This window comes from Puma concolor, chromosome A3, assembly GCF_028749965.1.
Source record: "Puma concolor isolate L17-30 chromosome A3, mPumCon1.1.hap2, whole genome shotgun sequence".
In the NCBI taxonomy this organism is placed as follows: Eukaryota; Metazoa; Chordata; class Mammalia; order Carnivora; family Felidae; genus Puma; species Puma concolor.
Genome location: NC_141669.1, coordinates 60,921,024 through 60,940,501, shown reverse-complemented (window position 1 = coordinate 60,940,501; position 19,478 = coordinate 60,921,024). Strand labels below are relative to the sequence as shown.

At 46.9% G+C, this 19,478-nt stretch overlaps 2 protein-coding genes and 1 long non-coding RNA gene across 7 annotated transcripts in view; 1 reads left to right on the top strand and 2 right to left on the bottom strand.

Moving 5' to 3' along the window:
- The window catches only part of LOC147582489 (uncharacterized), a 433,267-nt gene that overhangs the window by 277,635 nt on the left and 136,154 nt on the right, over positions 1–19,478 (bottom strand). The gene's annotated exons all lie outside the window — the stretch shown is intronic.
- Positions 6,669–8,202, bottom strand: LOC147582490 (uncharacterized). Its single transcript, XM_086699880.1, has 2 exons — positions 7,290–8,202; positions 6,669–7,039 (listed from the first exon to the last, which is right to left on the bottom strand). The coding sequence occupies exon 1, from the start codon at positions 8,200–8,202 to the stop codon at positions 7,525–7,527; it is 678 nt and encodes a 225-aa protein (XP_086556006.1). The 3' UTR covers positions 6,669–7,039; positions 7,290–7,524.
- The window catches only part of B3GNT2 (UDP-GlcNAc:betaGal beta-1,3-N-acetylglucosaminyltransferase 2), a 193,349-nt gene continuing 181,739 nt past the window's right edge, over positions 7,869–19,478 (top strand). For 3 of the 5 annotated variants that reach the window (XR_015249190.1, XM_025931724.2, XM_086701019.1), the window contains exon 1: positions 7,869–8,008. The gene's annotated coding sequence lies outside the window, so the exon portion shown is untranslated. Of the gene's footprint in view, positions 8,009–13,088; positions 13,179–19,478 lie in introns of all 5 variants that reach the window. The other 2 variants (XM_086701020.1, XR_015249191.1) reach the window with 2 other exon arrangements.

The window sequence follows — 19,478 nt, the reverse complement described above, 5'->3', positions numbered from 1 at the left end:
CCTGATGCAGGGCTTGAACGCACAAACCGTGAGATCATGACCTGAGCCTAATCCGGACGCTTAACTAATTGAGCCACTTAGGTGCCCCTAGTTTTATTTTATTTTTGAGAGAAAGAGCATGAGTGGGAGGGGGCAGAGAGAGAGAGGAACAGAAGATCCGAAGCAGGCTCTGCACTGACAGCAGCAAGCCCGATGCGAGGCTCGAACCCATGAACCACGAGATCATGACCTGAGCTGAAGTCAGACGCTCAACTGACTGAGCCACCAGGCACCCCAGGAGCTAGGTGATTTTTTAACCTTTGACTTAACTGACCAACATTCAAGAGATTATCTCTAGTATCAGATGCTTGGCCTCCAAAAAGCTAGTTTTCGGACCTTCTTTTTCTCACTTGTAATTTCCAAGGGATTTAGACTGGAGTTCTAAGAATTCCAATGCCAAGATTCCACACTTTCCATCAATTATTAATATTTTAGCCATTGACAGAGGTAACTTTTGTTTTTATGGCCCTAACTGGGACTGATTAACAGACTAGCAAAACACAGCTGTCCTTCAGGAGCAAACCTAAGTCCATAGCGTGCACAAGATTTAGGGATTTCCGCTGCTGATGCTACCCGTGTGTGCTTGCCCCTGAAGCATGATGGGATCTTTTCCGGAACGGTGGTGAAGGGAGGGGGGAAGTACAGGGCTTGAGGCACCATGCAGGCCACGGGACTAGTTACTGAGGAAGAAGGCCTTCACTCTGAGCCATGTCCAAAGGGCTGCAGGGGTTGGCTCCAGCACAACCAAAGGGGTGGAAGCTAGCTCTGGGCTTGCAGGTCTTGGGCTCTAGGGTGGCGGCACCATGGGGTCTGTATCTGAGTGGTGGGTTGTAGGGTGCTCCGGGACAATGAAGCAGAGGCAGTAGGAGCAAAGGAGGCAGGTGGGGGAGCGGGTGCAGGGCTTTGATTCAGTGGACATGCAGGGACCCTAGCCTGGCCGGGTGCAGTGAGGCAAAGAGCAGCAAGAGGAGCATTCAGGATTGCTAGCTCAAGAGCCTGCAGTCCGGCGGGGCAAAAATTTGAGGTCTATGCTAGCACCAAAGACGGTACGAGAAACTTGCTGAAGATCAACCTCTGTTTCTTCACCAGGAAAATAGGTAACAAGGGAGATCAAAACATGTGAGGCCCAGGACAAAGCATGTAAGATTCACTGGATAGTGCAGGCTGCCCAACCACCTGAGGAGGAGCACAGGACACGGACTGAGAAGGTGCATGGCTATAGGGTGACAACACGTTGGGCAGCAAGGGGCGCCAAGAGAGAAATCTGTGACCTAGAAACGTTTTGCAGACCCATGTCAGATTGTCAGATTGGACAGTCTTTGCAGCCACAAAGGAATGGGCATTTGCAAATATTCTTCTTGGCTTAAGTGATCAGTCTGGGTGCCTTTCACCCCACCTTCTCCAGGAAGCCTCCCAGACTTTCCCAATTCTGGCTAATTGTTCCCTTTTCTGATCTCAGAGCTCTTACTGTCTGCACCTTACAATTTAGCACTTAATCAGACACAGCTGTGCATTCCTTTCTAATTGTTTTGGGTGTGTTTGTCCTGTCTCTGGGCAAGATTACTGCTTCCTCTAGAGTAGGACTCACAATCTTTTGGGGAGAGCTCCTGGGAGAGAGATGGATGTATGTGAGGGGGTTTTGATCAAGGGAAATCACTCACATTCCTACAGCGATTTACAGTTTAGAAAGTTTTTTTTTTTTTTGTAATTAATCTCTACACCCATGAGGCTCAAACTCATGACCCCAAGATCAAGAGTCACATGCTCTACCAACTGAGCCAGCCAGGTGCCCCTAGAAAGTGCTATTACTTAAGTTATCTTCTCTACTCCTTATAATTGTCCTGAGAGGGTGTGTGTTTTAGCATCTACAGACAATGAAACAGACAGAAGAGTTCAACAACCTGCCTGAGGAAGAGACAAGGTAAGTAGCAGAGGGGAGATAAGCCTGGGATTCCTGATTCATGGCCAGAGTCCCATAGGCGCTCCCAGTGGAGAAGAAGGGGAAGGAGAATGGAGGCCTCCACATGCCTTCCTGATGGGAATCTTGGGGTGAAACAAGTGAGGGGGATGTGGCCCTGGTTTACAGACCTACTGGGTCAGGCTTTATAGAGACCACTCGTTTCTGTTTCCATTATCATTCTCTCATGGATCCTCTATCTGCCATCATGCCCAAATCCTCTGCTCTTCCTGGCACCTGACCTCCCACCTCTACTCACTCCCACACTCCAAATCTTTTTATACAGTCCTCTGGGATTGCAGGCTTCAATAAGCAAACTGAGTTGAAGGTCGGTTCATCCATGTCTCCATCCACACATCCATTCTTAAGCTCTACTCAGAATGAAATCCCCTTTGCTTCCCCTGAAGTTCTAGTAGATGGAGCTGCTCACTCTTTCACCTGAGTGTCCCACCAGAGTGGTGTCAGTCCTCTCTGATGTCTCCTCCACCTCTTGCAAATGCTCTTGTTCCTTTGAGGAGACTGCTGCCTACCCATATTCCCTCTTCCTTTCTGGTTTTCCTATCTTCTGACCTCCCGGTCACTCCCTCTATCTCACTTTCTTGAGGCTTTAGCTCCTAGCTCCATGACCTTCACACTAGGACCTTGACTTCAGTTCCTGCCCACATCTTCCAGGTTGGCTTCACTGTTCACGCAGATGACCTATCCAGTACCTTGCCTCTCAATCCCTTGGCCTCATATTTTCCAGTGACTCTCACCTCTACTGTTGCCTATTTTATCATGATTTTGTCATGACCTTAAACCTCTCCATCTCCCAAACCACTAACATCGGCATCCAGATTGTGAGACCCAACCTCCTCTTCTTCCAACATGACTAAACGTTGCCTCCTTTGACCCCTCCAGCCCATTGACTTCTGTCCTTTGTCTCTTATCATTCAGCATGTCAACCCCACTTTTGCCACTTCTCAATTCCTTGGCAAAAGGAATTTGCTCCTCTGCCCTAGTGATTTCCTCACCTGAGCCTGCACCTGAGCAGACAGCTGAGCTCTGATGGAGCAAATCACATAGGAAGGCCCAAGGGTACCTTATAAGTTCACACCACCAACCTCAAGTGGGTTGCCATGTTGCCGTACCATATGGCCATTTCTCTGGTCATCTCAACCTTCCCACCTTCTACAATGACTCTGTCACACCTTCTCCACTCTCTTCAGAATCTCTCAGCTATCCTTGCCTCACCCCCAGCCTCCTGTATGTTCCAGAGCAATAGAAAGTCATGGTGTGGAAAGATTCAATGTCCCACACCAAACCTGCTGGCTCCTGTTACAATAGTGGAGGTAGCCTCCTGCATGAGGTCAGCCTTTTCTATCCATACACTGGTTCCATCCTCTCCCATGGTCATAGGAACCTTTACTGTCCACTGTCCTTTCACTGCTATACCTCATCTTCCTCTTCTCTATAGGATCCTCCCCATCTGCATTTAAACACACTCAAGTTATTCTATCGTAAACCCACTGCTGACATAACAATCCTCAACATCTATTTCTCTCTGACTCTTTGACCCTTTCTGCTTGCATGAAGTAAGTGCCTTTCTTCATTTCTTCACCTCTCACTCACTCCTCAATCCACTCCAGTCTATCTCTTTGCGAGTCACTGCTCCATGAATGTCCCAATGATACCAAGGCCAGTCAATCCAGTGGATATTATTTAGTCCTCATATCCCTTGGTCTCTCAGTCATTTTGAGGGCTGCTGACTACTGCCTTCTTATAACATGTTCTTTCCCTGGGCTCTGGGACCCCACCTCCTCAAGCTCCTAGTTTTCTTCCTGCTTATCTGGCTGCTCTTCCACTTCATCTGCAGGATAGTTTGCCTTGGGCCAGCTGAAAAAAAAATTGTTTTTAATGTTTGTTTTTGAGAGAGCCTGTGCATGTGTGCAAGCGGGGGAGGGGCAGAGAGGGATGGGGGGACACAGCATCTGAAGCAGGCTCCAGGCTCTGAGCTGTCAACACAGCACCCAGTGTGGGGCTCAAACTCACAGTAAGATTATGACCTGAGCCAAAGTTGGATGCTTAACCAACTAAGACACCAAGGCCCCTCCCCCACCCCAGTCCAGCTTTTACCTAAGAGTTCCTCAGGGCTCAGTCCTAGGCATTCTTCTGGTCAAACTCTCTGTTCTCTTAGGAGACCACCTCATTCTCCTGGCTTTATTACCACTTCTACACTTATTACTTTGGCTCCAGCCTCTCCTCAGAACATCAGATACTACAACCAACCACCTGCTCAACATCTCCACTTGGATGTCTCACAGGCACCTCAGACCCACCTTGATCAAATGTGAACATTGGGAAGGTTTTCTCAATCCTTTTCCCTGAAGGCCCCCCAACTGAGAAAATAGCATCGCTGGCCATCTGGTTGAAGAAGCAGATGGGGCGCCTGGGTGGCGCAGTCGGTTAAGCGTCCGACTTCAGCCAGGTCACGATCTCGCGGTCCGTGAGTTCGAGCCCCACGTCAGGCGCTGGGCTAATGGCTCAGAGCCTGGAGCCTGTTTCCGATTCTGTGTCTCCCTCTCTCTCTGCCCCTCCCCCATTCATGTTCTGTCTCTCTCTGTCCCAAAAATAAATAAACGTTGAAGAAGCAGAGAACTGGGAGTATTCTTTGAGTCCTCCCCAGTTAAGCAATCACCAAGTTTTGTTGGTATCTACTTCTCTCCATTTGCTTTACCACTTAAACAGCCCCTTTCATTTATATTTTGGCAACAGCCTCCTGTCTCTCAACCCCCTTTCTCCCTCTTCCCTATTCCTTCTTCACATTGTGGTCAGAGTGATCTTACTGAAAATGGTATTCTAGGCCCTACAAAATCAAGCCCCTGCCTACCTCTCCAACTTCTCCCTCAACCACATTCCCTTTGTAGTCTAAACCAGCCAGGAACTCTCCTCCATTCTCCTCTCTGCCTGCTCGCTCTTCAGAGCTCAACTCAAATGTCACCTCCTCTTGGACTCCCCAAATGGTCACACCACCTTGAGCTTCCTTGGCCCATATCACAATTGCAATTATATAATTGATAGCGCATGTGATTGTGTTTTTTAAAATGTTTATTCATTTATTTCGAGGGAGACAGAGCTCGTGAGTGGGGGAGAGGGACAGAGAAGGAGGCAGAGAATCCCAAGCAGGATCCACGCTGTCAGCGCAGAGCCTGATGTGGGTCTCGAACTCAGAAACTGTGAAATAGTGCCATGAGCTGAAATCAGGAGCTGGATGCTTAACCGACTAGGCCACCCAGGCACCCCAATAATGCACTTCATTGTTAAACTCTCTCTCCAGCTAGACTGTGAGCTCCGAGAGGGAAGTGTTTTACCACATTCACCACTCCAGTGCCCGGCACTGTGCACTGTGCCATGCACCTAGTAGGTGGTCAACACATATTTGTTAAATAAATAAATAATACATCTTTACCTATGGATGATGGACCCAGGACCCAACCCAAGTGTAAAGACTACCGCCAAGTGGGGTATGGAATTTAGCATTGAGTAATTCTCCCCAAGGAACAATGTTAACTGTTATAGATACACTCCCAACTGCATTAATTAATAGCAGGATGGAGAGAATGCCCTTATGTGCTTAGAAACAATATATCAATCTGATGGCACAGAAAAATCTTCAGATGTCAGTCTGGTCTTATCACAGTAGTTAATCAGAAAGGCAGCATAGAGATACCTTTATTTAAACCAAGGAACATGGACTCAGGATTAATTACTTTGATGCAGAATGAAAGACATAGGCTTTGTTTGTCTATTAATTTATACTTTATGTACTCTTAAAGAGTTTCTAATCTCTAAGGGCACCTGGGTGGCTCAGTCAGTTAATCGTCCGAATTCAGCTCAGGTCATGATCTCCCCACGTGTGAGTTCAAACCCCGTGTGGGGCTATGTGCTGACAGCTCAGAGCCTGGAGCCTGCTTCGGATTCTGTCTCCCTCTCTCTCTGCCCCTCCCTCAATCACACTGTGTCTCTCAAAAATGAATACATGTGAAAAAAAATTTTTTTAGGAATTTCTAATCCCTATATTTCTTTAAAAATGTGTTATTAGCTTTCTAAATTAAGAGAGTTAATACCACTGGAAAAATACAAAATTCAAAGTCAGTAAGGGTATAAAATTCATCTCCCCGCTTCCCACACTCCAATCCCACACTTGGGGTAACCGTGGTTAGCAGTCGGTGTGCATCCTTCTTGTTTTTCTATGAATATACAAAAATCCAACTTGTTTCTTGGACTTTTATGTCTCAGTCTTAAGAGAACCATGTGATCAACATAAAAGCAAAACGTTCTGAAGGCTGAAAATAAAAACTTTCCCAGATCTGGCTCTGAATTCCTGTTTCTAGAAGAGTGCACCCACGTGGCTCCGTGCATCCAGCAGCAAAGTGTTCTACTCTGAGCTTGGAGAAGAGTTAGGGTCCACAGTCAAGTGGGCTGAGCTCACGGGTCCCTGAATTCCTACATTTGCAATTCCTTCCCCTTCGGCTAATTCCACCTCAGAAAGCCTTCCGAAAAATGCAAATATTTGAGGGTGTCGTGTCCTTAATTGTTCAGTCTGGCTATGTAAAGGAGACCTTTTTCTTCCTGAAGAGATAAGGACCAAGAGAGGGAGGTGCTCTCAAGTGTGCCTGCCGCCAGTGGTGAGCTGGCTGCGCTGGGCCTTCCAGACCTGGGCAACCTCCCCACGCGGTCGCGCAGGGCTTACCTGGGGCTCCCCAAAGTTGTTTTCACAGCGGCTGGGACTCGCCTTAAAATGCAGTGCTCTGGCGAGCCAGCGGGGGCGCTGGGCTGGGAGGATGCGTCTATGGTTCCAGGTGTTTCGGCCGGTGTGTGTCGTCGGCCCCAAATCCTCACCCCGCAGCGGGGAGCCGAAGGTGTGAGCGTCAGAGTTCAGCCATTTAGGCAGTTCCCAGGCGTCCGCCCAGCTCCTCTGGGCCGCGGTGCGAGTTGGAGGCGCAGCGTCTGGACACCTTATTTCTGGCTTTCAAGACTCGCGTGGAACCTCGAGGAAATTCTCTGCAAGACACCGCAAGGAGAACTAAAACTTCCCCCTCACCAATTAGTGGGCGGCCTCATAAATCCGAAGATCGGGCGGCAATGCCAAGTAGGGCATCACTGTAGGCCTTGGGCTCTAGGGCGTCATTTGGGTATCCGAGAGGTGGCGGCGGGTTATGGGCACGTGGGCAGAGAGCAATGGTCAAGTCCCATTCTGGCCCTGGTTCCCCCTTACTCAGTGGAACCCCGGGTTTTGCGGGGGCGCACGCACCCAAACACCGGAACGGCGGCTGTGGTCCTGTATAGGCGCAGTTACAAACTGGTTCTGGCCATTTAAGGTCACTGGAGTGCTCCCCTGGCCATGTGCTTAGTCCCCCAACATCAGACGTACCACAAGAGGGGCAACCTGCAGTTGGAGGGATATAGGCTAGACCGGGTTTGGGGATACGGTCAAACTGCCGTGTTTTTCCGAGGGAGTCTACTTCCTGGGGTCCCCTTCCCCCGGCTTAACCCTTTACTGCCCACGTGTAGACCTGGGGGTCCCAGATGGTCCCCGGAAGTGAGGAGAAGCACGAGACTGGGCGAATCTCGGGCGCCAACTCGCAGACAGATTGACGCACGGCCTTCCCCAAACTTGGGGCGCGGGGCGGCGGGCCGGGCTGGGCGGTGACGTGAGGGGCGGTGCCGGGCCTGATTGGCGCGTGGGGCGGGGCGAAGGCGGGGCCGGACCGGGCGCCCAGAGGCGGTGGCGGCGCCTGGAGCCGGAGCCGGGAGTGAGAGGCGCGGTGGCAGTGGCGGCAACAAGTGCTGGAGACGAGCCGTGCCGGTGACTTCCCCGCCGCCGACACCACTGGGCCGCCCGTCGCGGTGCAACGCATGGAGCGTGAGCGGCGGCGGTCGCCGGGCTGAGCCGCGCCGAGCGGCCGGGACGTGGATGTGGCCGGGATCTCCCGCCCCCGCCCCGCTGAGCAGGAGCTGCTCCCGGACAAGGTAAGGCCGGGCGGGTGTGCCCCCCCACCCCCCGCCCTCCGCCCTTCCCTTCCCCCACCACCTCCCCAAGCCCTCTCCGCTTCCTTTCCATCTCTGCTCCCGGCTCCCCACTGCTCCGCACTGACCCCTCTCCCTCCCAATCCAGATCCTCGCCGGTTCCGGCTTCGTGCTGGCGCCCCAGAGGAGGAAACCATTCCTGGGTGGCTCCCGCCGCATTTAGGCGTCCCCCGTTTCCTCCACCTTTCTTACCCTAGAGGAGGAGGATAACAAAACCAGCAGCAGCGTGTCTTTTGAGTCTCTTGCCCTATTCCACCCCCACCCCCACGGGGCCGGGGGACATTCCCCCCTCCTCGCTGCACCCCAACTTCCGGGGGAGCCCGCGCTGGGTGATGCAGGCATTGCGAAGCGGCATCTGGGGCCCGCGTCCTCACCTGGCTTCCACGGGCGGTTTGGATAGGGGGCTGTGCGTGATTTCGCTCTCGCAACCCTCACCCCACCCTCTCATTGCGCTGGTCTCGGGTGCCGCATGGGGAGATCAGGTGTTTTGTGAGCCAAATAGCCGCCAGCAGCCGCTCCCCGCCCCCATCTGCCAGCCGCTGCCACCTCCGGGTCCCCAAAGGCTGGTTACTGTGAAACTTAGGGAGAACCTTTCGCTTTGACCTCTAAAAAAATGTTTCACGCCGCCCGCGTTGAATGATTAACCAGGCTACTTGCCTGAGACCTGGGGAGGGGGATGGGTGGGTGCTGCCGGGAGCGTGTAAGGCAGGCCCTTGCGAAACCTCTCATTGGAAGGGTGGGAGTGGGGGCGCGGGGTGGGACCCCGCTGAGGCCGCGGGCGGGGGTCCTGGAGGCTGTCCCGGGACGGCAGGCGGACTCTTCTGGAGGCAATAAAACCAAGTCACCTTAATTTCCAGAGTACGGTATTTTGCACTTAGGGCAGGGGAGCCCCAGAACCCATTATCTCCCCACACGTGTCACGGCGTGGAAGCCTACCTCTGAAAATAATACATTTTCAATCAGGGCGAGGAGGCTCCCTCTCCTCCTTAAAACGTAGAGATGGTATGTTTGTCTTTGCTTCTCTACCCTCATGGCCTCGTGAACCTTCCCAACTTCGTAGAAAGATAGTTTAGGACAATTATACCATATTCTCCTGCCCCTCCCTGTTGGAGCCTTGATGTAGATTTCAGATTGCTAAACCAGTTGGTGAATATGGGTGTCTACTTGTTATGACAAATTCTTCCGGTGTATTTTGCCTCCGGAGGTGGCCAACGGAGTCAGGATTGGGACTGGGAAGTAGGGGAGACCCGAGCCTAGCCCAGTCGAAGGGCTCTGGAGCCCAGCTGTCTGCTGGTCGCACCCATGCGGATCTGACAGCTGACCCCGGTGGGAGGACAGACAGGGTTGGGCGGTCACTTCTTCCCACTGCTCTAGTTCTCACTTCTCTTTCGTTTGAATAGAGGTTATTAAGCCTGGTGGAATTTGGGAGAGTGTTAGAGTCCCTGTGCTCTTAAATCAGATTAGATTTTAAGACGAGGGAAGTGCAGAACCCTATAGAACTCTCTACAAGTAAAGCTTTCTGCTCTGCGCAGCCTTTACCAATGCCTTTATCTTTGGATCTAATGTTTGAAATTACAATGTTGAAACTTTTCAGTTTGAAATGCTCTTTTCCTTTATGGCCGTATCCCAACAGCAGGGGCTCACTGCTCTTCATTTAGTTTTTGTGCAGAGGACATGTGTATGATGCAAGACCTAATTCTCCAGAACAGTTCAAGTTCCCACCCTCTCTGTTCACTGGTCTCGATTCTGCAACATACTGTTCAGTGACCTAGGGCAGGTTTGATCATCCCAGCCTTATTTTCCATAACTGGTTTTGGGGATGGTAACACCTGCTCCACCAGATTGTTTTTTAGGACAGATAGGATAATGTTTACCGAAGTCCTGGCTCTGCATTATGGGAGTTGAGCACTTAATAAGTGGTGGTCATTGTGTAATCAATATAGAAGTTCCGCTAGGCATCAACTTCCCCTTTACCAGACACAGTAACTGGGAACCATTCAGATTTGTCTGAAATCAGCCAAATTTGGCAGATGGAGATAAAGCTTTTAAAGTCCAGGGAATGAAGTAATCTTTTGATGAAAATAAACATATGCTTGTAAAAGTTATGATTTTTGGGGGGTTGCTGATGGATAGCTGAGTAATGGTTTATAGTTTTGAAGAGTTCCTTGTTTAAAAAAACACAATTTAGATTTTTCTGATTCTAAGATACTACAGTTTTGCTAAAGTAGGAAAATGGAACTGATAATTCATGGTTGATTTTTCACTATACAATTTGTCCAAATGTGTGCCTTTTTTTAGAGGTACATTGGGAAAAAAGGACTTATATTAGGAAATGAATAAGAATGTAAAAAAAATGGATCATTCTGCTTTACATGATGCATTGTTGGTATAAAGCCAAGATATTGTGGATAGAAATGTGTGGGGCTTTTTCAGCTGATGCTGGAATAAGAGAAAAGATGAATCCATTGTTTCTTAGAGAAACTTTGAAAAGTTTTAATGTTTTCTGGTAATGTTTTTGTGTTTGTTTGTTTTGTTTTGTTTCTTTTTAAACAATAATTTAAGGATCCTGACCAGTGCTGTGAATGTGCTGAAGCATACTCTGTTCTTAACATACTGGGTCAGGGCTTTTAATTCTTTCTAACTTGCTTAATAGCTACAATATTAACTTTACTTAGTTTTTTTGACCGTTTGTTGAAAAGTTTGTTAAAGAGTTTAAAAATTAATAAATGCCAATGTATACTTTTATAAACATTAAGATTCTTGCATCTGGGATAATATTCGGTTATATAATCTATTGCAACATGTCCACTCATGGTGTATAAGTTACCAGTCATGAAAAATTCTCCTAAAGGCCTTTTGGTCTTATATGCAAATGATCAGGGAGAAGTAAAATCATTTCAGTCAATTGCCTGGCAATTATAGTGTATACAGAACGTTAAAATATGAATTAAATTGGGCTGTGGCAATTTGAAAGTTAGGTTTCCTGGCTGACACAATCGAAAGTACCCAGTAAGACCACAGCACATATACCCAACAGGTGTGTAAGATACAGCTGTCTCCTGCCCCCACCCCACTCCCCGCTCAGGTGGGATAACTGTTACTAGGTACTTGCCAAAGATATCTCCAAATTGTAGGATGAATAAATTCCTCTCTCTGGAGAGGCAATTACTGTTTGAATAAGATGTATCTGTGTGTGGTATAAGACTTTGAGAGAATTGATGTAATGATTTCATCATCACCTAGCGGTGATGAGGCTTTGCTAGTCTGAACAGAACTTCAGTGGGAAGAACTTGTACTTACTTAATGGAGAATTTGTTATTAGGGCATATGTGGTACAGTAACTTTACTGCTGGAAAAAGTTAATTGTATGGACCAGTTTTCTGTGTGTTAGAACACTAAGCTGAGATTTTGCACTTATTATGTGTGGCCCCTACTGTGAGCTTTATGTTCTTTGCCCATCAGCTTTGGCCTGCCTGCCTTAATTTTTGTGACAGAATTCAAATTTCTTTTGATTCTATTGATAAAGTTATAACGTGTCTTGAAATATTTTGTGTAATTTTAGCTTTAGGTATTTCCATAGATAACTTGGTTACAAATTTTCTGTGCATCTGCGAACATTGTATTCTGATGTGGCTACAGAGGGGAAATTCCTAGTAGCCAGGAAATTGATACTTTCTACTTTTCATTCTGTGGCATTTAAAAGCAGGTTTATTGTTCCAGTGTCTTCACTCTGATGTGATTAGGATGTACATTGCTCACCAGAATATTAAAAAAAAAAAAAAAAAAAAGATTATCTGAGGAAATCAATTCTAGAGTGTGGCCGGGTCTGTCAGTGGCTCTGTGGTGGTTTAGTGGTTAAGAGTATGAACTTAGAGTCAGATGAGGATTTTTAAAAATTGTTTTAACTTGAGAGATAGCATACAGTAAAGTGTAAAGTGCCCTAATACTATGTACAGTTCCTGAATGTGTGTCCACCACCTCGCTCAAGAAGTAAACATTTTCAGTGCCCCAGAAGGTGCCTGTGCCCCTTTCTAGTCTGTATCCACCCGCTAGAGGGAACCGTTATTCTAACTTTCATATCATCTTAGATGTGACTCCTTTCATAGAGATTGATTTTGCCTGTTCTTGAACTTAATATAAGTGGAATTACAGAGTCATACAGTGTCGAGTCTTTTGTGAAACGGACCTGGTTTTGAGTTGCATTTCTGCCACTGTGTGACTGTGATTCCTGTAACTAAGTTACTTAACCTCTCTGTGTGTTTCTTCATTTGTGAAAGGGGGAAGATAAAGCTCTCAGATTTACTAAGAAGATTCATGTGATCATACACTTACAGTATCTAGCACTGTGTTTGACATACACTTTCTTTGTCGCCCTTTTATTTCTTTCAAGGGATGATAACTAAAGCAACTATATCTTTCTTGTTTTAATATGCCGTTTCATTATAAAAGTTATGTTGATCTTTTACTGGAAGTTAGAAGCCAAGTCTTTGTTGATTTAATATTTTGTTGATGTAGCTTTCAGCTTAAATAAGACGTATTATGTCTTAGTAATTGATCTCCTATTATTTTTAATTGACATTTCCTCTGTAAGTCATGAAATGACAGTCATTGAAATGTAGAGCTGAGGGGCGCCTGGGTGGCGCAGTCGGTTAAGCGTCCGACTTCAGCCAGGTCACGATCTCGCGGTCCGTGAGTTCGAGCCCCGCGTCGGGCTCTGGGCCGATGGCTCAGAGCCTGGAGCCTGTTTCCGATTCTGTGTCTCCCTCTCTCTCTGCCCCTCGCCCGTTCATGCTCTGTCTCTGTCTGTCCCAAAAATAAATAAAAGTTGAAAAAAAAAAAAAAAGAAATGTAGAGCTGATCAGTCACTTGCAATCACCTGCATGGAATGAGCTGTGGTGCAAGGAAGACAGTTTACACTTGATTATGAAGTCTATGGAAGAGTTTAGATAAGAGGCAATAGTAAGTGGCCGGGATATGCGGAACAATGTTTACTGCTTTATATTTTGTGAAATAATTGTTTCAGAAGTGAAAGCACAGGACCAGTTGTTACGCTCAGATGATCGCATACTCAGACAAACCATTCAAAACATTTTCAGCTTCTATAATCTTCCTGGCAAGTGGCATTATATATTCAGTGGTCTCCTTTTCTCAGTGTTTTGGTGGGCTTTTTGGATACTTTCTATTTTTGGAGACATACTTTAAATGTAACTTGGGTGGTGCTCTGGCATTCTTTCTAAAAGACTTTTTCCTTATGATGTTTATTTAGGGAGAAAAATCAAGGTCAGGTAAAGGCAAATAAAATTAATGCCACCATCTCTTAACACTGTAACGACTGTTAACTTGGTTTGGATCCTTCTAGGTTCTTTTCTTGTATCCGTACACTTCTGGACGGGGCTTATGAAAAACACATTGCTGATACTTTAGGCAAATTTATTTTTTTTTATTTTTTTTTTCAACGTTTATTTATTTTTGGGACAGAGAGAGACAGAGCATGAATGGGGGAGGAGCAGAGAGAGAGGGAGACACAGAATCGGAAGCAGGCTCCAGGCTCTGAGCCATCAGCCCAGAGCCTGATGCGGGGCTCGAACTCAACAGACCGCGAGATCGTGACCTGGCTGAAGTCGGACGCTTAACCGACTGCGCCACCCAGGCGCCCCTAGGCAAATTTAAAACAGATTGTGTGGCCTGCCTAGACCTGACTGAGAGGGCAGGAGGCTTTGAAGGCTTGAGTTCAAATCCATACCCAGCCTGGCCCCTACTTGTGGCCATACCATTGTCAGGTGTGTTAGGCATGCAGTCCCCCAACACTCCCATCAGGTCCCCTGTCCTCCACATTACAGCAGCTGAGAGCGAAAATCTGTCCTTGGGACCCCCTCCCCCTAAGACCTCAAGATGATGTGTAATCAGATGAGCATTTTATTCACTTGATCAGCATGCATTAACTGAGCACTTAGTGTGTGCCTAGCACTGTGCTTGGCCCCATGTGTATTCCTAGATGGTCCAGGCACAGTTCTTGCCCTCGAGTTAGCCGTCTGTTACACCTCTAACCTGGAACCCATGAAAGAATGCTCTGGTAGAGGTGCAAGCAATGTGCAGTTTTGGAGGTAGCCAAGAAAGGCTTCCTGAGGAAGTGGTATTTGAACTTAGCCTTCACCGATGAGTTAATAACTTTTCAGAGGGCAGAGAAAGGAGAGCAAAGGTATTTCAGGCCTGTGGTAGTGTGTCAGGGAAACAGCAGGTGATTTCATGGGTTTAGAGGTCCGGGTGTTTAGGAAAGGGTAATAGGACACGGTGCAAGCTCAGTGACCATGCAAAGAAGTGGCACTTGATAGCTAATGGAGGTCATGGGAGCCATGGAAAGTTCTTGTGGAGAGGATGTGGTGACATCTCAGGGTCAAGCTTGCATGTAGGAAGATGAGATGGATGCAAGGCAGGTGTGATTATGGGCCTGAGTCATTTTACAGCCTCCTGATGGGGAACCTTTTTTCCAGTTGCCCTACAACAGTGTATTCTCTGAAAGAAGGTGGAGGAATCTTTACAATTGAAATTACTTTATATGCTTCTTGACACAGTAGCTCCTACTGCCCCTCAGAATAAAGCCAAAGTTCTTCTGTTACCTACCAGGCTGTTGGTTCAGTTTACTGCAGTGACACTGGCCTCTGTGCTATCCTGCCTCTGGCATTTGCACTGGCTGTTCTCTCTTTCTGGAATTATCATGCCCCACTCCTGCTACCTTCTCGCTGAGAAGAGAGGTTTTGTCTGACTGTCCTTATCCTTATCTGTACTGTCCTTTATATTTGTGTAAGTTCCTATCAACCTTATGGTAATTGACCACATAACTTTATTCTTGGCTGTCTGTTCATTAGTTAATTTTTTAAAAATGTTTTTATTTATTTTTGAGAGAGAGAGCATAAGCAGAGGAGGGGCGGAGATAGAGGGACAGAGAATCCGAAGTGGGCTCTGCACTGATGGCAGTGAGCCCGATGGGGCTTGAACTCATGACCTGCAAGATCATGACCTGAGCCAAAGTCGGATGCTCAACCAGCTGAGCCATTTGGGCACCCCATTATTTGTCTGTTTTAAATACTACTCAGTGAAAATACGTGCTTGCTACTTGTTGAATTCGGTCACTTCATCAGTCTTTCTGGGGGAAATCTGAGGGCCCAAACCAGGCCAGGGATAGTACAGGATTAAAGTGTGAATATGTGATATATTTGAAAGAGACTGAGAGATAAAACCAGTATAGGGAAGTGTGAAGGGGGTGAGCTACAGATATAGGTACATGGGGGAGCTTTTTAACATTTAGGACATTGGAGGCTCTAGTGGTGTCTCAGAGCGTCCAGGGGACAGGAGCGAGGGAAGACCCAGTAATATAGGCTTAAGCCCAGAACTGTGGAGAGCACCAGTTTTGGGGCATGGGGCCAGGAGCAAAGCTGCCAAGATGCAAGAGAACCAGGAAGAGAATCCAGGTTGGGTGGTCTTGAATTTGAGGTTGGGGGGAGGGGGAAGCAAGGGTGGTGGTCAGCAGTGTTAGGTGCTCTGGGAAGCCAGGAGAGGCTGAGGACTGAAGATTCTAGAGGATGAAGGGAATTGGAAAGGTCCGGGCATATAAAAGGGCATGACCAGGAGCAGAACCTTTTCAGAATATTGGCAGAGAAGGGAAGGAGAAGCTTGCACCTGGAGCCACTGGGAGGGAGAGTTGGAAGGTGAAGGAGAAAGTGGAGATCCACCATTGATACACGGGACCCCAGGGGAGCAGCAAGGGCTGTCACAGGGGATGGTAATCTTAGGAAGGCTGGGGAGTGACTTACTGTCAGGGGGAGAGTGGTCCTTGTGGAGAACTTGAAGTAGATTTTGGTCCCAGGGCTGACTTCAGGGGAAAACAAAAACCAAAAAACCACACACACACACACACACACACACACACACACACACACACACACACACACACACACACACACACACACACCTTTGTAACCATGGCAACCCAACTTAGCTTCTGTTTCCTCCCCCACCCGTGCAAAATAGGAAAAAACCTGCACTGCCAATCTTACATGTTGATTGTTAAAATCCAATGCCATCATGAATATGAAAGTGTTAACACTCCAGTAAGGTTATTTCTATGCACCATAAACTTGATAAGGCTTTTAATTTGTGCTTCAGAATTCTGTTGGTGTTTATTTTCTTTGAAAGCACTTAACATCCAAGAGCTTCTCTGAACTACTGCTTTTGAGTCCTGATCAGAGAGTAACACAATAGTGGTTTTAAGACAAACAAACAAAGAAACAAAACAACCTTCAAGTCTGGCTCTAGATTGTTTGTTGGGAGGCCTAGTGACGTTTTTAGAATCAAATATATTTGTTTTAGCACTGAAAGGGTCAAATTGGGTTTGTTACAAATACCATCTTTTCTAAATATTTAACATTTGGAACTAAAGAAATGTATTTTGCATTTATTATTTTATGGCTGAATTTGATGCTTATGTATAAGGAACTTATGTAGCATTTATTCTTTATAGTAAATGAGATGTAGCTATTTTATTTTTCTTCCCATCACCACATAAGGAATTATTTTCTTCAAATGAACTTAAAATATCTCTCATGAATACTCCTATTTTTAACTGTTTCTCTTTTGAATTTTTTCCCTTAAGGTTCTGATGGAGCCTTTATAAAAAAAAAAAAAACTCTTTATAATGGAGATTTTCAAACTAGTACAGATACAGAGAGTGATATAATGAAGCCTCAGGTGGCTGTCACTGGTTTCAGCATGACATTTCTTTTTTCGTCCCTGCCCCACGCATGAGTGGGAGGCTGTGTGGGCAGCACCCAGAGCGGGAGGGCAAGGCCTGTGACACCTTCAGCTCCTCAGTTGGACAAGTAGAAACCATGAGAGTGTTTCGACCCCCATGTCGAAACATGGGGCTCCCCCATGTTTTGCCCAATGCGGAGCGAGAAGTGGGCAGAGGGTGGACGTGGATTGCTGTGGTCCTGATATTTCCAAGTAGATGACAGCCTGTGACATGTGAAGGTGACATTCACAGATATACTTAAAATTAGATGATTTAAACCGCTTGGTCAAAGAGGCCCAGTTTCTAAGCTGTTCTGTCCTGTGCTCTTATATTGAGGAAACATGTTCTCTTTTATTTTGGCAACATAAATTTTTCCTGGCAGGTGGCCAAAGAAAGAAGTGTTACCATTTCGTCTCTTTAAATATGTGGACCTGAGTTTTGGTTGAACAGCCCCTCTTTTAATAGAACATTTGGATAAAAGGCCAAAATACCAGTTTTGGTGATAGGTATTTTAAATCCGTATGACTTATTTTGATATCTGAAAAAGCAATTTAAAAACAATCCTCAGGCTCCTTTTAGTAACTTTCTTGATATTTAACATTAGAGGAAAGGAGAAGAGGCAGGAAAGGGAAAGGAAGCTAGGGGAAGGGAACTGGGGGGGGGGGGGATGTATTTCGCTTGTTTGGTACCCTGTTCTGAAGTTGCCACCCTAGGGTCACTTGTCACTAGAAAGGTTGTCTACTGGGATGAGGATGGTCCCTGACTCTGGAGAAGAGGTGGCATCCCAGGGGAGCCTGGTTTAATTGGACATTCCGTGTGTGTGTGAGGAGCAGCACCTGGCATTTACTCTGTGTGGTCGGTTTGCTTTCACCTCACAGCTACAGCACATGTGTGGTGGGCGCCTTGGTCCTGCCTCCCTCGGAGTTGAGGAGAGTGGGGTCTTGGCTCCCCTGACCATTTGGGCTGGGAAACACTACTGGGGTTGAGGAGTGGGCTCTAGGTAACTAGTTCCTGGTACTCTTTTTCTTTTTTTTAATTTTTAAAAAATTTACATCCAAGTTAGTTAGCATATAGTGTAACAACGATTTCAGGAATAGATTCCTTAATGCCCCTTACCCATTTAGCCCATCCCCCCTCCCACAACCCCTCCAGTAACCCTCTGTTTTCTGTATTTAAGAGCCTCTTATGTTTTGTCCCCCTCCCTGTTTTTATATTATTTTTGTTTCCCTTCCCTTATGTTCATCTGTTTTTCTCTTAAAGTCCTCATATGAGTGAAGTCATATGATATTTGTCTTTCTCTGACTGACTGATTTCGCTTAGCCTAATACCCTCCAGTTCCATCCACGTGGTTGCAAATGGCAAGATTTCATTCTTTTGATTGCCGAGTAATACTCCTTTGTGTATATATATATACCACATCTTCTTTATCCATTCATCCATCGATGGGCATTTGGGCTCTTTCCATACTTTGGCTATTGTTGATCGTGCTGCTATAAACATTGGGGTGCATGTACCCCTTTGAAACAGCACACCTGTGTCCCTTGGATAAATACCTAGTAGTGCAATTGCTGGGTTGTAGGGTAGTTCTCTTTTTAGTTTGTTGAGGAACCTCCATACTGTTTTCCAGAGTAGCTGCATCAGCTTGCATTCCCACCTGGTACTCTTTTTGAGAGCCTCCAGTTTTGGGGGGGATCCCGAGTGCCAGGAGGTAAGATTAAATACAGTGTGCACTGAGGGAATAGAGGATGTCCTCATGGAGGAGGCGGTGGAATTTGAACCACGGCCTTCAAGGATGAGGGTAGGATTGAGAAACAGAAGAATGAACATTTCAGGCTGGGGGAAGCTAGCATGAGCAAAGGTGTGGGTAGGAAGGACAGGAGTTGTTCAGTTGTTGCACAAGGGTGCAGGTGCCCAGGAGTTCTCTGGGAGGGGACTTTGAGGGTGACATGCTTCGATCTAGGATGGTCTTTGTGAGAGTGCTTAATGTCGATGGGGATGCCTACCTCCCTCTACCCTGCCCATGCCAACCACACAGTGCCATGCTTGTCTTCAAGTTTAGCAGCAACTGGGATGAACTTATGGGCTGGGAACCCATCTGGGTTCCCAGTTTCTGCCACTCTCCCTCTGTTTACTCACCATCTTGGGAACCTCAGGCCAGTTTTTGGAAGCGATTGACTTGTCTGTAAAGTGAGGATACCTCGGTGACCGTTTCACAGGACTGAGTATCCTGTTGGGCCCTTGGCATGCTTCCTGGTACGTGGACAGTGAATGGGTAAGGGCTGGTATGCAGTTGTCAGTTTGTTGTTAAAAGGAGCGTCTGGTACTTCCAGCCCATTCCTTCCTTTCTTGTCTCCCCTCTCCCCTCCAAGATATTAGATCTGTTGATTTTTTCTATTTTAATACACTGTCATTTAAATCTCTGCCCATGCCAATTCTGTACAACTTTCTGTGGTTTTTATGCATGTTTTTAGAGTCCTGGAGGCACAGTAACTCATGCCCCTTGGTGTCACCTTCACTGTAATGAAGGGCAGATTTTCTTTACGAAAACGTGGCATTGGAAACCCTCATCCTAGCAGCCAAGAAATCGAGACTTCCCAAGGCAACTTTTCAGTTACTTAAAACAAA